Source organism: Podarcis liolepis, assembly GCF_965112155.1.
Source record: "Podarcis liolepis genome assembly, chromosome: Z".
NCBI classification, from domain to species: domain Eukaryota; kingdom Metazoa; phylum Chordata; class Lepidosauria; order Squamata; family Lacertidae; genus Podarcis; species Podarcis liolepis.
Genome location: NC_139570.1, coordinates 11,106,014 through 11,117,959, shown reverse-complemented (window position 1 = coordinate 11,117,959; position 11,946 = coordinate 11,106,014). Strand labels below are relative to the sequence as shown.

Sequence of the window (11,946 nt, the reverse complement as noted above, 5' to 3'; positions counted from 1 at the left end):
AAAGAGCGAAGAACCACAAGAAACAAAAATCAGCACCCTCAACAGCTGAGCTATTCTGCCCATATTTTTTTTTACCCAAAATCTGGCAGAACAAACGAGCTTTGCTCTTCCCACACACCCTGAAGGTCCGGAATGAGGTCCATAGATGAACTTGATATATCTTGGAGCTGTAACAAAAAGCCTTGAGTTTTGCTGCTTGAGGGTGTTCTAACCTCCTGTTTTTTTAAAAAAATGCAGAGCAGAGCCCTGTATCAAGGTTTTAACAATTGGTGGATCACAGGATCTCCCCTATACCAAGTCAGATTATTCTATTATAGTAAACATTTCTATGGTGCTTTCAAGTGTTTAATACATTTTGTGTACATTGTGCTCCTTTCAGCAGCCCTGAAAGGCAAATCTGGAATATTATGTCCAAATATTACAGGTATGGGGGGTGGTCAAGGCAAGTAGTATCTCATCTGACTGGCAGCAGTTTCCAGCATCTCAAACTAAGGACTTTCTCACCACCACAACCTGATCTTTCTAAACTTGGCTGTGCTCAGTGCAATCTCTGAAGCCCCTTCAAAATCTCCTGTACCTTATCTTGGATTAGTGCTGCACTGCAGCACCCATTCCTGCCCCTCTCTCCCTCCTTGACTGTTGAAGGGCGGCAAGGTGTGTGGCACATAATAAGAAACACTATTTTGATATTCCTCAGACTTAATACCTGCATTCTAAAAGCATTTTCATCCATCTCCCCCTCAACACACTTAGAAACATACACCTATTTAATTTTTCTGCCTGGCAAAAGAAAGAAAGAAAAAGCTCCATATTACTGTTCATATTCAAAGATTTACAAAATTATATCCTCCTTTAGAACTAGAGCACATTATTGTCTTAGAAATGTAATAATTACTGTTATGGGTGGTTTTCTCGAGAGGGAAGAAAGGAAAACAGAAGCTTTTCAAGTTAGATTTGGATGCTTTCACTGTTTAACATTTTACGCTTTTATGATTCTATGACTTGTCTGTGGTTTACCAGATTAGATATGGCCCATGGCAGTCATTCCTCTGTTGCTTCAAAGTTATCAGTGAACCTCCTCCTACAGTTCTTCTGTGAACTGGGAGGGCATCATAGACTCCTAATGCTATTAATCAGTTAGAAAGCTCACTCAGATGCCCTCTTAAATAAATATTTAGCTTCAGCTCTTTTCTGTAATCTGCTCCACATTACATGAAAGAGAACTCTAGGAGAGGTGAGACTACAACAGTCTGCTGTTTTCTTGACTTTTGCCCAAATATAAAATGTTAGTGAAACTATTGTAGATAGAAGAGATGAAGACTAGCTTGAATGTTATATGTGTGCCTATAGCTTCAGCCCCTCCTGACATTTCTAAACTACCTCTCCCAACATCCCTGGTCACTGGCTATGTTTGCTGAGGCTGATGGGCTTTGTGGCTCAGCAACATCTGGAGAACCAAACGTTCCCTACAGGTGTAGTCTGTGGAGCCATTTATGACATCTATTTCCTTTGTTATATTTGCCATTAAGGCAAATAGCTTAATTTGGGCAAGATACTGATATTTAAAGAAAGCCACAGTGGCATTTTGTCACACCCTTCCAACAAACTGGTGTCATTGGATGCCTGCTCCTTGGTGCCCAGATCACTCAAGGTGGGGAGGGGAATGGCTATCCAAGCCTTGGATTAAATGACAATGGACAATTATCTCCCTCTGTTCCCCCAGTGCACCATTCTGAGGGTTCTCCTGACAGACACACACACCAATTTGCGGGGGTGAGGGGTTGAAGCCCAGAAGCCTGTTAGTTACATTAGCAGAGGTCCTTGTGTGGGCTTCTGCTAGCTAGTGGGACCACTTAGCTGAATCCAGCTCACAAGGCCTGCATGACTTGTGACCCACCAGGTACTTGGCAGCAGCCAGCAGAATGTAAGAAGATCTGTTCTTTGTCTACTCCTGCTTGCTTCTAATGACAGAAGTCAACCAATGTCTTCAGGAAGCTCACAAGCAGGGCATAAGCACAATAGTCTACCTCTGCTGTTGTTCCCAGGCAGTTTGTATTCAGTGGCATATTGTGTCTTAAGCTGGAGGTTCCATATAGCCATCACAATACTGTATTTTATATACGGTATTTGTATAATGTTGCTGTACTCCATCTTGGTATGTTTTATAGCGGGTGGTTGATGCATATGTTTATATATACGTAACAGCACCAGGTGATCCAGCTGGAATTGGGCAGTGGCACATCAATAGATCAGAATCCACCTGCAACCCCTAATACATGGGGCAGGAAATGGAGATGCCGGGGGTGACTGCATTTGTATTAGGAGCATTATCATGGCCATCGCTTGGCATCTCAAGCAGGCTGCTAGCCAAGCAGAGCAATATCTGAGAGAGGAGTTGACTTGACTTCATTGCAGGGAGGCAAACTGGCTAGCAGAGAATGAGGTCCAGGGGCAACAGATTTCACAGTAGACTCAATCTCTGAGCAGGCAAAGGAGCAGTTCCTTTTCAAAGGCAAGGCCCTCTGCACATGTTCATCAACTCCTTAAAGGTAAAGGTAAAGGGACCCCTGACCATTAGGTCCAGTCGTGACCAACTCTGGGGTTGCGGCGCTCATCTCGCTTTATTGGCCGAGGGAGCCGGCCTACAGCTTCCGGGTCATGTGGCCAGCATGACTAAGCCACTTCTGGCGAACCAGAGCAGCACACGGAAATGCCGTTTACCTTCCCGCCAGAGTGGTACCTATTTATCTACTTGCATTTTGACGTGCTTTCGAACTGCTAGGTTGGCAGGAGCAGCGACTGAGCAATGGGAGCTCACCCCGTCGCGGGGATTCGAACCGCTGACCTTATGATTGGCAAGTCCTAGGCTCTGTGGTTTAACCCACAGTGCCACCCGCGTCCCTCATCAACTCCTTACCCACCCTTTAAAAATAAATAAAAATGATTAATTCTGCTTTGTGGAAAGGAACTCTGCACGTACTCAGAGATACCCAAACTCATGTGAATTTCTACATAGTGGGAAGGAAATCTGCACGTCCTACAGATTTGCAGGCTTGGGCGAATTTCTACATGGCTGGTAGGGAACTCTTCACATGCTCAAAGATGCTCTGACCTAAGTGAATCTGTACTCGGTGGAACTGAACTGTGCACATGCTCAGAAATATGCAGCCCTGTACGAGGCAGTTTTATTTAAATGCAGCGTGTTTATTTCCCCTCCCTTCTGTCGAGTCGATTTAAAGACGCCACGCCTACCAGGATTATTGCTCCCGAACTGTTTCCGTGGCAACACCGGTGGTGAATGAGGGACAGGCAGCTGAAGCGTCACAGTCTGGAAAAAGAAGACGCATGCGCAAATAAACTGGCACGCGGGAAGGGAGACTCGCGGAGTTGGACCGTTCCCAAAGGGGCCATAGATTTAATGCCACTGTAGCAACACTTCCGGTTTCCCAATGCAAACAAATACTGTAGAGGAGATAAATACTGTAGTGGAGAGTTTCTTAAGATTTGGACCTGGATTCATATTATCCCTCACTAGGCGACCCTGAGTCAGCCACTTTCTCATGCAAAACGCGGGAGGGGAAAGTTCTACCCACCTGGAAACTGGAATGAGAATGTCCAAGCTGAAATAAGACTCATTTCATATTATTATTAAATAATAATATTATTAGATTATTATTTTTTAATATTATTTTAAAAAGCGCTCGAATGAGTACCGGAAATGATAAGCGTGCACAGAGAGCTCTTTTCTTTCTACCGCTAAGAGCCTAGTTGCGTCATGCTTTCTCCTCCCAAGCCCTCTCTCCAGAAACGCGTCCGCGTGGGGGGCGTGGCCAAGGCGGAGCTGCGGGTTCCACCATAGAGAGAAAGCGGAAGCGGATCCGGTTTTTCTTCCTAGAGCGGGAGGGGGGAAAGTGGAGGTCGGTGGTGGTGGCTTCTCTTGGCCCAACTCCTGCTATTGCCAACCTACCTAGGTGAGTCTTACGAGGTCGGGGGGGGGGTGCCTCCCCTTCCCTGATGCAGGGACACTTTTAAGCATTTGTTAATTATCATGGCATTCGCATCCCATCCTTCTCCCTCCCTTCTCTCTCTGTTTTATCTCCACAACAGCCCTGCGAGGTGGGCTAGGTTAGGTTAGGTTGAGGGATATGGTTGGCAGGCCTAGTAGGCCTCGTGGCTGAATGGGTGGATATTCATATTCTTTCTGTCCCTGCTTTCCTGCAAGGAGCTTGGGGTAATACAGCCGTTTCTTTCCTCTTTCTCCCCCAAACCTCCATTTTATGTTCATAACCACCCTTTGAGGTAGGTTTAAGCTGAGAGAGACCATGGGTTTCATGGCTGAGTGGGTGATGGCTGGGGGGGGGGCGTTATTTAAAACAAAAACAAACCCTAAACTGCTCTTCATCCTGACAAATTGCAGAGAGCTTTATACAATAATTGGCAGGCTGGAGAATAGTAATAATACAGTAATAAGAATGCAATGTCACAATGTCACATCCCTGTAGAAAAAGCGAGAGGCTACAAATTATTATAGCACTGCAAAGCAGGCAACAGTCAGTTTGAAATGCCTAAGCAAACAATAATCATGTGAGCAGGTGGCAAAAAGATTGTGGTGAATATTCAAGTTGAACTTCCTTATAAAGGCAGGGCACCACCACAAATAAAGTCTAAGACACAAGTATTTTGCATCTCTCCCCCCACCCCGCCCTGGCCACCACCACCCACCACCATTCCTCGTTTTGATGCTCTGTCTGCTGTACCACATTGTATTTTTCTCACCCTCAGCCCACATTTCACTGGCCTCCTTGAAAGCTTTGTGCATGTGTGCATCCGTTTAATGAGCTGAACAAAGGGAACTGTCTTATACAAAGTCGCACCGTTGGTCCATCTAGGTAAATATTCTCTACACTGGCAGGCAGCGGCTGTCCAGAGTTCAAGACAAGAAGTCTCCCAGCCCTACCTAGAGATGCTATTGAGGATTGAACCTGGGACCTTATGCTTTCAAAGCAGATGCTCTCCCACTGAGTCACAGCCTTTCTAGGACTATACCACACACATTCAGACTTATTATCGAGGCACAGATGCTGCACGAAGACCAGATCCCAGCACAGGGCTGGATGATGCAAACTGCCTAAGTAGGAGAGAGGGAGCAGGGAAGGGGGTGGATCATCTCTATCTTTGTGGCCTTGATTTTACCCCCCAAAAAGGAGTATATTCGCACACATCTGCTTTTGAAACTTTTAAGGCTGCCTTAGGACACTGACAACAAAAGAGTGGCCTGTGAAATGAATGCCAAAAGCAGCCTTCCCCCAAACTGATGTAGTCCAGATATTGCTGGACTCCAGCCTCATCAGTCCCAGGCGCCATGGACTATGGGCAAGGATAAATGAAGTTGTAGTTCAAAACCTCTGGATGGCACCAGGCTGAGGAAGGCTGTTCTAAGGCATCAAGCCTACCAGTATTTATCTTGCTGCTGCATACCATGTGTCATGTCTTAACAAGGGCTTCAGTCATCCTTACAACAACTGGGCAAGAGAGGTTAGTATAGGTGTCCCCATATTGCAGGGTGGCAGTGAGGGGAGCCAAGAGAATAGGTGCTTGCCTAAGATCACCTTGTGAATCCACAGCTGTTCAACCAACCAAGATTTGAACCAGCTAGGGACTTCCTACTCACACTCTCACCCCTTAGACTACAGTAGCTTTCTAATGCAGTGATAGGCACTGTGGACATTTGGGTCTTGTTGAACTCCAATTCCCATCAGCTTCAGTTTCAGCTAGCATGGCCAGTGATCAAGGATGATGGGAGTTGTAGTTCAGCAACATCTAGAAGACCACAGGTTCTATCCTCCTAACTGCAGTGTATTTAGATTTTAAATACAAGGGTGGACTAAAAAAAGGAATTATTAGTTACATATAACTAAATACGAAAGGAACGCGAATGGTGCTGTGGTCTAAACCACTGAGCCTAGGGTTTGCCAATCAGAAGGTCAGCAGTTTGAATCCCCATGACAGGGAGAGCTCCCATTGCTCTGTCCCTGCTCCTGCCAACCTAGCAGTTTGAAAGCACGTCCAAGTGCAAGTAGATAAATAGGTACCGCTCCGGTGGGAAGGTAAACGGCATTTCCATGCGCTGCTCTGGTTTTGCCAGAAGTGGCTTAGTCATGCTGGCCACATGACCCGGAAAAAACTGTCTGTAGACAAACATTGGCTTCATCGGCCAGTAAAGCAAGATGAGCGCCACAACCCCAGAGTTGTTCGCAACTGGACTTAAGTGTCAGGGGTCCTTTACCTTTACCTTTAACTAAATATAGAGAAGAAAAAAAGTAGCTTCTCTTCTCCCACTCCACCAGTTCGACACCCAACAGTGTTGTGCTGATTTCAGCTGCAGACTGAATAATCTATATAATTCTTCCTTAGGTCCTTTCCTGCCATATGCACAATATCTAATTTATCTTTAGTCTAAAGGAACAATCATCCCCTAGTGCAAATTTCTATCTTACTGTGTCCAGAAATAAAGAACATTATTGTACAGTGGCTTTTTGCTGCTACAACAGCATAGTTAAAGGATAACTATGTGAGATTAAAACAAAAAGTGTGGGCATCTGCTATTGGTATATTAGCTTCACAGCAGCTATGCTCTGCATTTTTTTTGTCCCTCAGAATTTACTATGCTGAGGTGAAAATTATTTAAAAGCCTTTCCTGACTGGATAAACCTAGAAATTAAGTTGATTTATTTGGAGCTGGAGTATCTTGTCTCATAGATCATAGAATTGTAGAGCCGGACGCAAGAACGCCTTTGTCTTGCAAGGTAGTAATGCTGTTCAGAACATTATATAGTTCTTCCCATATATGTTGGCCAAAGAAAAGAATGTTGACCTCTGTTCCATGTTCAACTGTTTCTAGATTGGGCATGTTGGAACTATACCTTTGTTCCTGCTTTGCTTTTCTCTACTCCGCTAGCTCTGCTGGTGGAATTTTCTGCTGGCGTGTCAATTAAGTTTTATCAGTGAATATGTCATACCAGCACTGTTGCTCCAGATCTGCCAAATTCTGCCACTTCCTAAAGCCCCTCTGGCAGGGTGACTGCAGTATAGGGTTGTGTCCTTCGTTTGCTAACAGTTTTCTGTCACTACGTTTCTCTCCTGTAAACTCCTAAACAGTAGGTGAGAGATATGTATGCTATGCCAGAGAATGATCATTGTCTTAAAACATTGATGTATAAATCCCAAATGAAAACAGAATATATACTTTGGGCTGCCTGGCTGTTTTGTGGTGGGAGCTTTCAGATTTTTATACAGCGCATAAAATTAACATGCCACACTTATTTTCTTTTTCTTTTTCTAGTGCTATTGATTTTTTTTTCCTTTTGGAAAACCTACCTACTGACCAGATCACTGTGTGACATCAGAACAAAGATCCTTCAGGTTTGTGGAAATAAGTTTACTGAGTGATATTCAGCTACTTCATAATCAAGGTGGACCTACTGAAACAATGGTTTTGAGTTCAGTTAACGCCACTGATTTCAGTGGGTGTGGTCTGAGTATGATTGACATTGAATAACACTCCATACTTCCCACTTGCAGGTACTTCTAGTGGTTGGCCAGGTTAGGCTCTACCAAGTGGGAGCCAAAATCATGCCTTTCAACTCTGGTTCTGAGTGGCTAGAAGGCTGCCCACCCATCTGTGCACTCCTCCACTGCTCTGGATAGCCAGGCAAGGCATGCAGGCTGCTCTGGGCACCTCCATGGAGGAATTTGGTTGCTGGTGTGGGCCACCACAGTGGGGGGCCCTCCCCAGTCGGCCAGCTATTAGAAGTGTGAGTGGAGTGCCCAGCAGAGCTTGGGGAGGAAGGAAGACAGGAAGAGCAGGCAAGAGTTGCAGGAGGAAGAAAAAGGAAGGAAGGAGGCAGAAGGGAAAGCTGAGAGAGGCAGGCAGGTAGATGGACAGATGGAGGAGACACAGGAGGGGGAGCAGAGCAGATCCAACCCTGATGGCCACAGAGGAAGTCATTGGCAGAGAGTGGAAGATGACGAAAAGCAACCTTTTTTGAGTTTCTGGTCAATGGTGTCGCCTGGCTCAAAGGCACTGATACACCTCCTTCCCTAGGGTGCTGGGTGGTCGGCGATACAGCTGCTTGCCAAGTGCACAAGGGAGCCTAGGCATGCCTCTGCCCACTTGATACAAGTCCTCTTTCCCCACCACCACCAGCATTGGTAGAGTTTGTGGAATTTGTTAGAGTGGTGGCTGCTTAGAAGCTTGTCAGGGTTGCTCACTGAGAAGACTAGTAATGGAAAGCAGGCATTCCCAGAATGACACACTGCCTACCATAATCAATATTTCCCCTGCTGCATAGCTGCAGGAGAATGTTTGGTATGTTCAGTTCCATGCTTGCAGGTGACAGGTCTGCAGGATCTACCTTGCATTTTACTAGAACTTTGGAGACCACTAACCAGAACCGCACCCTACCCCTGGAGGCGTGTGGAGGCAGATCCAATATAGTGGCTCAGGAGGCAAGGCCAGTTATCTGCTGCTCCCTATGTGCAGCACATATATATGGTGACCTAATCTCCCCAAGGTGAAGAAGGGTATTTAAATATAATTAAAGAGCAGTTCAAGGATATGACAGAAAAGCTACTACAGTTGCAATAGTGCAGCTGGTTCCTATAGTAAGCCCCACTGAACGGTTTGGAACTTAATTCCAATTAAACATAGGATTGCACTGCAAGTAGCTGTTAGACTGTTGCTGGTATAATGACCACTTTTTCCAATTAAGAGGTTATCTTTTATCACAGTTTAGCCAGTCCCAGAATGTCTTTGTCAGCAAGCCAGCATGAAAGGCTCTCTCTTTCCTCATCCTCCCTTTCACAGAGATACTAGGATTTTATGTAGCTATGTCATTCTCAGAGTATGCCAGTTGAAATCAATCAACTTGTCTTATTTTAGTCCATTGATTTTTGTGGCTCTACCCTGAGTATGACTTTAGTTGCATATAACCACTAGATCCTGCACAGGAAATATCTATGCTATGTTATGAGTGTTTGTTCCTTATCACTCATGGGGAAAAATATCATGCTAAACCTCCTCTTCATTTAAGCAGTTGAAAGCAACAGCTCCCTTCTAAGATATGACACTGAAGCTAGAACATTTACAAGATTCTATTAGATTCCCTCATGTCTTTTTCTGGTAGACCAGGGGTAGTCAACCTTTTTAATACCTACTGCCTACTAATGCATCTTTCTTCATGGTAAAATTTCCTTACCGCCCACCAGTGCTCAATGGAAGGAGGATTCAGCTTGTGCCGTAGAATCCCCACCGCCCACCTAGAATCCTGAAATGTCTGCTAATGAGCGGTAGGGACCAGGTTGACAATCCCTGAGGTAGACACTTTGTCTGTTGCACCTAGTGTTGTCTCCTCTGACTGGCAACAGCTCTTCATCATCTCAGGAGGCCACTGTCCCACCTGCTACCTAACTGGAGATGCTGGCTAGTATTCAGTTTAACACTAAGTAACCATCCCATCATTTACACTTGCACAATGATACTTCAACACACACCAATCCCCACCATGCTCTGGGTGGGTTTTCCTAACACTCCAGAATAGATTTGGGGAGGATGCAAGGGAGAAAGAGGGGGCGGAGTCCTGTTGTAAGTGTTAAATCCTTGCACTGATGGGGATGGTTACTTAATGCTGCATTGGATACAAGCCACTGGAACTTTTAACTCAAGCCATTGTGCACACATGGAAAGCATGTGCTGTGCTCATTGAGCTATAGTTCCTTGGGAGAAAGTCCTGCCATACTCAATGCAATTTACTCCTTAGTGTGTTGAGGATTGCAGCCGTAGTTGGTTACAAATTCAGATGGGGTATCTGTTTGCATATGTGTTTTCCAAAATGCATGTGTTTCTTCCCCACCTGCCCACCCACCCAGATCTCTCCTAGGAAACATGATTTCCGAAAGCGGCTCATTTGTGAAGGGCATGATGCTTGGAGGGATTTTCTGCGTCTTGGTCACTCTTCTAGGACACATTAAGATGGGCCACAGCACTACGTCTCACGAGCACCGCCATCTCCAGGCTCCCAAAAAGGAGGACGTTTTAAACCTCTCTGAGGACGAGCGCCTGGAATTGAGCCAGAGCATCCGTGTGTATTGCATCATCCTTGTCAAACCAAAGGATCTTGGGCACTGGGCAGCTGTTAAAGATACATGGAGCAAACACTGTGACAAGGCAGAATTCTACAGTTCCGAGAAGGTCAAAGTCTTTGACTCCATCGTGCTAAACACAGATGACATGTGGTCAATGATGAGAAAAGCATACAAATTTGCATATGAAAACTACAAAGATGACTTCAACTGGTTCTTCCTGGCCCACCCTACCACATTCGCCGTTATTGAAAACCTAAAATATTTCTTGCTGAAACAAGACTCGTCCCAGCCATTCTACACGGGCAGAACGGAGACATCTGGAGACTTGCAGTATGTGAACGGGGATGGAGGAATCGTCTTAAGCATAGAGTCACTAAGGCGGCTTTACAAAGTTTTTGAGGATCCGGACAAGTGTCCTGAACAAGGGGGCATGATTTGGAAGCTCTCTGAGGATAAGCAGCTAGCTGTCTGCTTGAAGTACATTGGGGTGCACGCTGAGAATGCAGAAGACTCTGAAAAGAAAGACATCTTCAACACCAAGTCAGTTGGTTCTCTCATTAAAGAGGCCATGTCAATTCACCCAGATGAGGTGGTGGAAGGCTGTTGTTCAGATATGGCTATCACCTTCAGCGGATTAGCTCCTAATCACATGCACGTTATGATGTATGGAGTTTACAGACTCAGAGCATATGGGCATAGCTTTAACGATGCCTTGGTTTTCTTGCCTCCCCCAGGCTCTGATAACGATTAAGACTTGTTCCTCAGGAGATTGTATGTGAAGGGTGTAAAAGGTGTAGTCTTAATGTATAGTATCCTTCAGCAAACCGCATGTACATAAGCTGATCCAAATTTTGTATTTGAAGGTAATGATGTAACTACATGTTTTGCACAAACTGGTTTTATAATCTTTACAAATGGGGAAAAGGGGTAGGGGCTTAAAAACAGCAACTCTCTCTTCTAGAAATTTGAGTTGTTGCCTTCTGAAAAATTGTTCAAGGTTTCCTTGTCAACAAAAATCTCTAGTGGTTATATAAATATTTAAAATGAAAAATCATCCTCAGTCTACTGTAAATTAAATCTATTTTTTGCAGTTTTGGGGTTTGTGTGTCTTCCATCCTTTCATAGTGGCAGCTTTTCAGGCTCAAAGGGGATGGAAAAATACAAATGCCTTTAAAACAGCCTTCAGTTATTTCCTTTTGACTTGGTGGGATGGGAGATGAGCTCAACCTTGTTTGTTTTTAAATAAAACATTTCTGTTCTTGTCATTCATGTAAAAATGTGGTTAAGTACATACTCCATTAGGCACCCTGAGGCTACTAGTCCCCATCCATACGCCAGTTCTTACTGCTAGACCCCCTTCAGAGTATATGTGGCAATGCAGATAGATGCACTGAGGGGGCAGTGGGTAATGAACACCTAACCTAGGGGAAACCTCAAGTGTAGGAGTCAAATTTGGTCCTCTAGCCTAAGGACTCTTCCCAGGCCACAACTCACTTGATCCATCCTTTGAGTATTCTTCCGTGAGTGGGATGCATCCTTGGAACTGTAATAACTTACTTGCCTGGATGGAGGTGGGCAGGGTCAACATCTCTGCCTTGTAACCTACTGAATAGTCATCTATTGCTCTGCCCACTTTTACTTCTGGCCTCACAGGTTGCTGATAAAAGGAATGAAGCTCATGGGCTTTAAAAGTTTGTCCACTGCAGTTTCATGTTTCCAAGGACTGCTGCATGCCTAGTAGACTGTTCTTTTTCCTTTTAAGCAACAGGCTTAAGGTATCCAGAGCTCCAGTTCCACTAGTGC

The 11,946-nt window shown here is 45.0% G+C and overlaps 1 protein-coding gene across 3 annotated transcripts; it reads left to right on the top strand.

Annotated features, from left to right (window-relative positions):
- The first annotated feature begins 3,837 nt into the window (after positions 1-3,837).
- C1GALT1C1 (C1GALT1 specific chaperone 1) lies at positions 3,838-11,408 on the top strand. Of its 3 annotated transcripts, none has more exons than XM_083486578.1 (3): positions 3,838-3,971; positions 7,343-7,422; positions 9,928-11,408. In XM_083486578.1, the coding sequence occupies exon 3, from the start codon at positions 9,944-9,946 to the stop codon at positions 10,892-10,894; it is 951 nt and encodes a 316-aa protein (XP_083342704.1). In that variant the 5' UTR covers positions 3,838-3,971; positions 7,343-7,422; positions 9,928-9,943; the 3' UTR covers positions 10,895-11,408. The 3 variants fall into 3 exon arrangements, with proteins under 3 accessions (XP_083342704.1, XP_083342705.1, XP_083342706.1); XM_083486579.1 differs by having other exon boundaries at positions 7,343-8,392; positions 8,498-11,408; XM_083486580.1 differs by lacking the exon at positions 7,343-7,422 and having other exon boundaries at positions 3,851-3,971.
- Positions 11,409-11,946: the final 538 nt, after the last annotated feature.

Bases quoted from the DNA above. Each gene is read 5' to 3' on its own strand.
- C1GALT1C1 (XM_083486578.1), top strand. From the start codon at position 9,944: ATGATTTCCGAAAGCGGCTCATTTGTGAAGGGCATGATGCTTGGAGGG.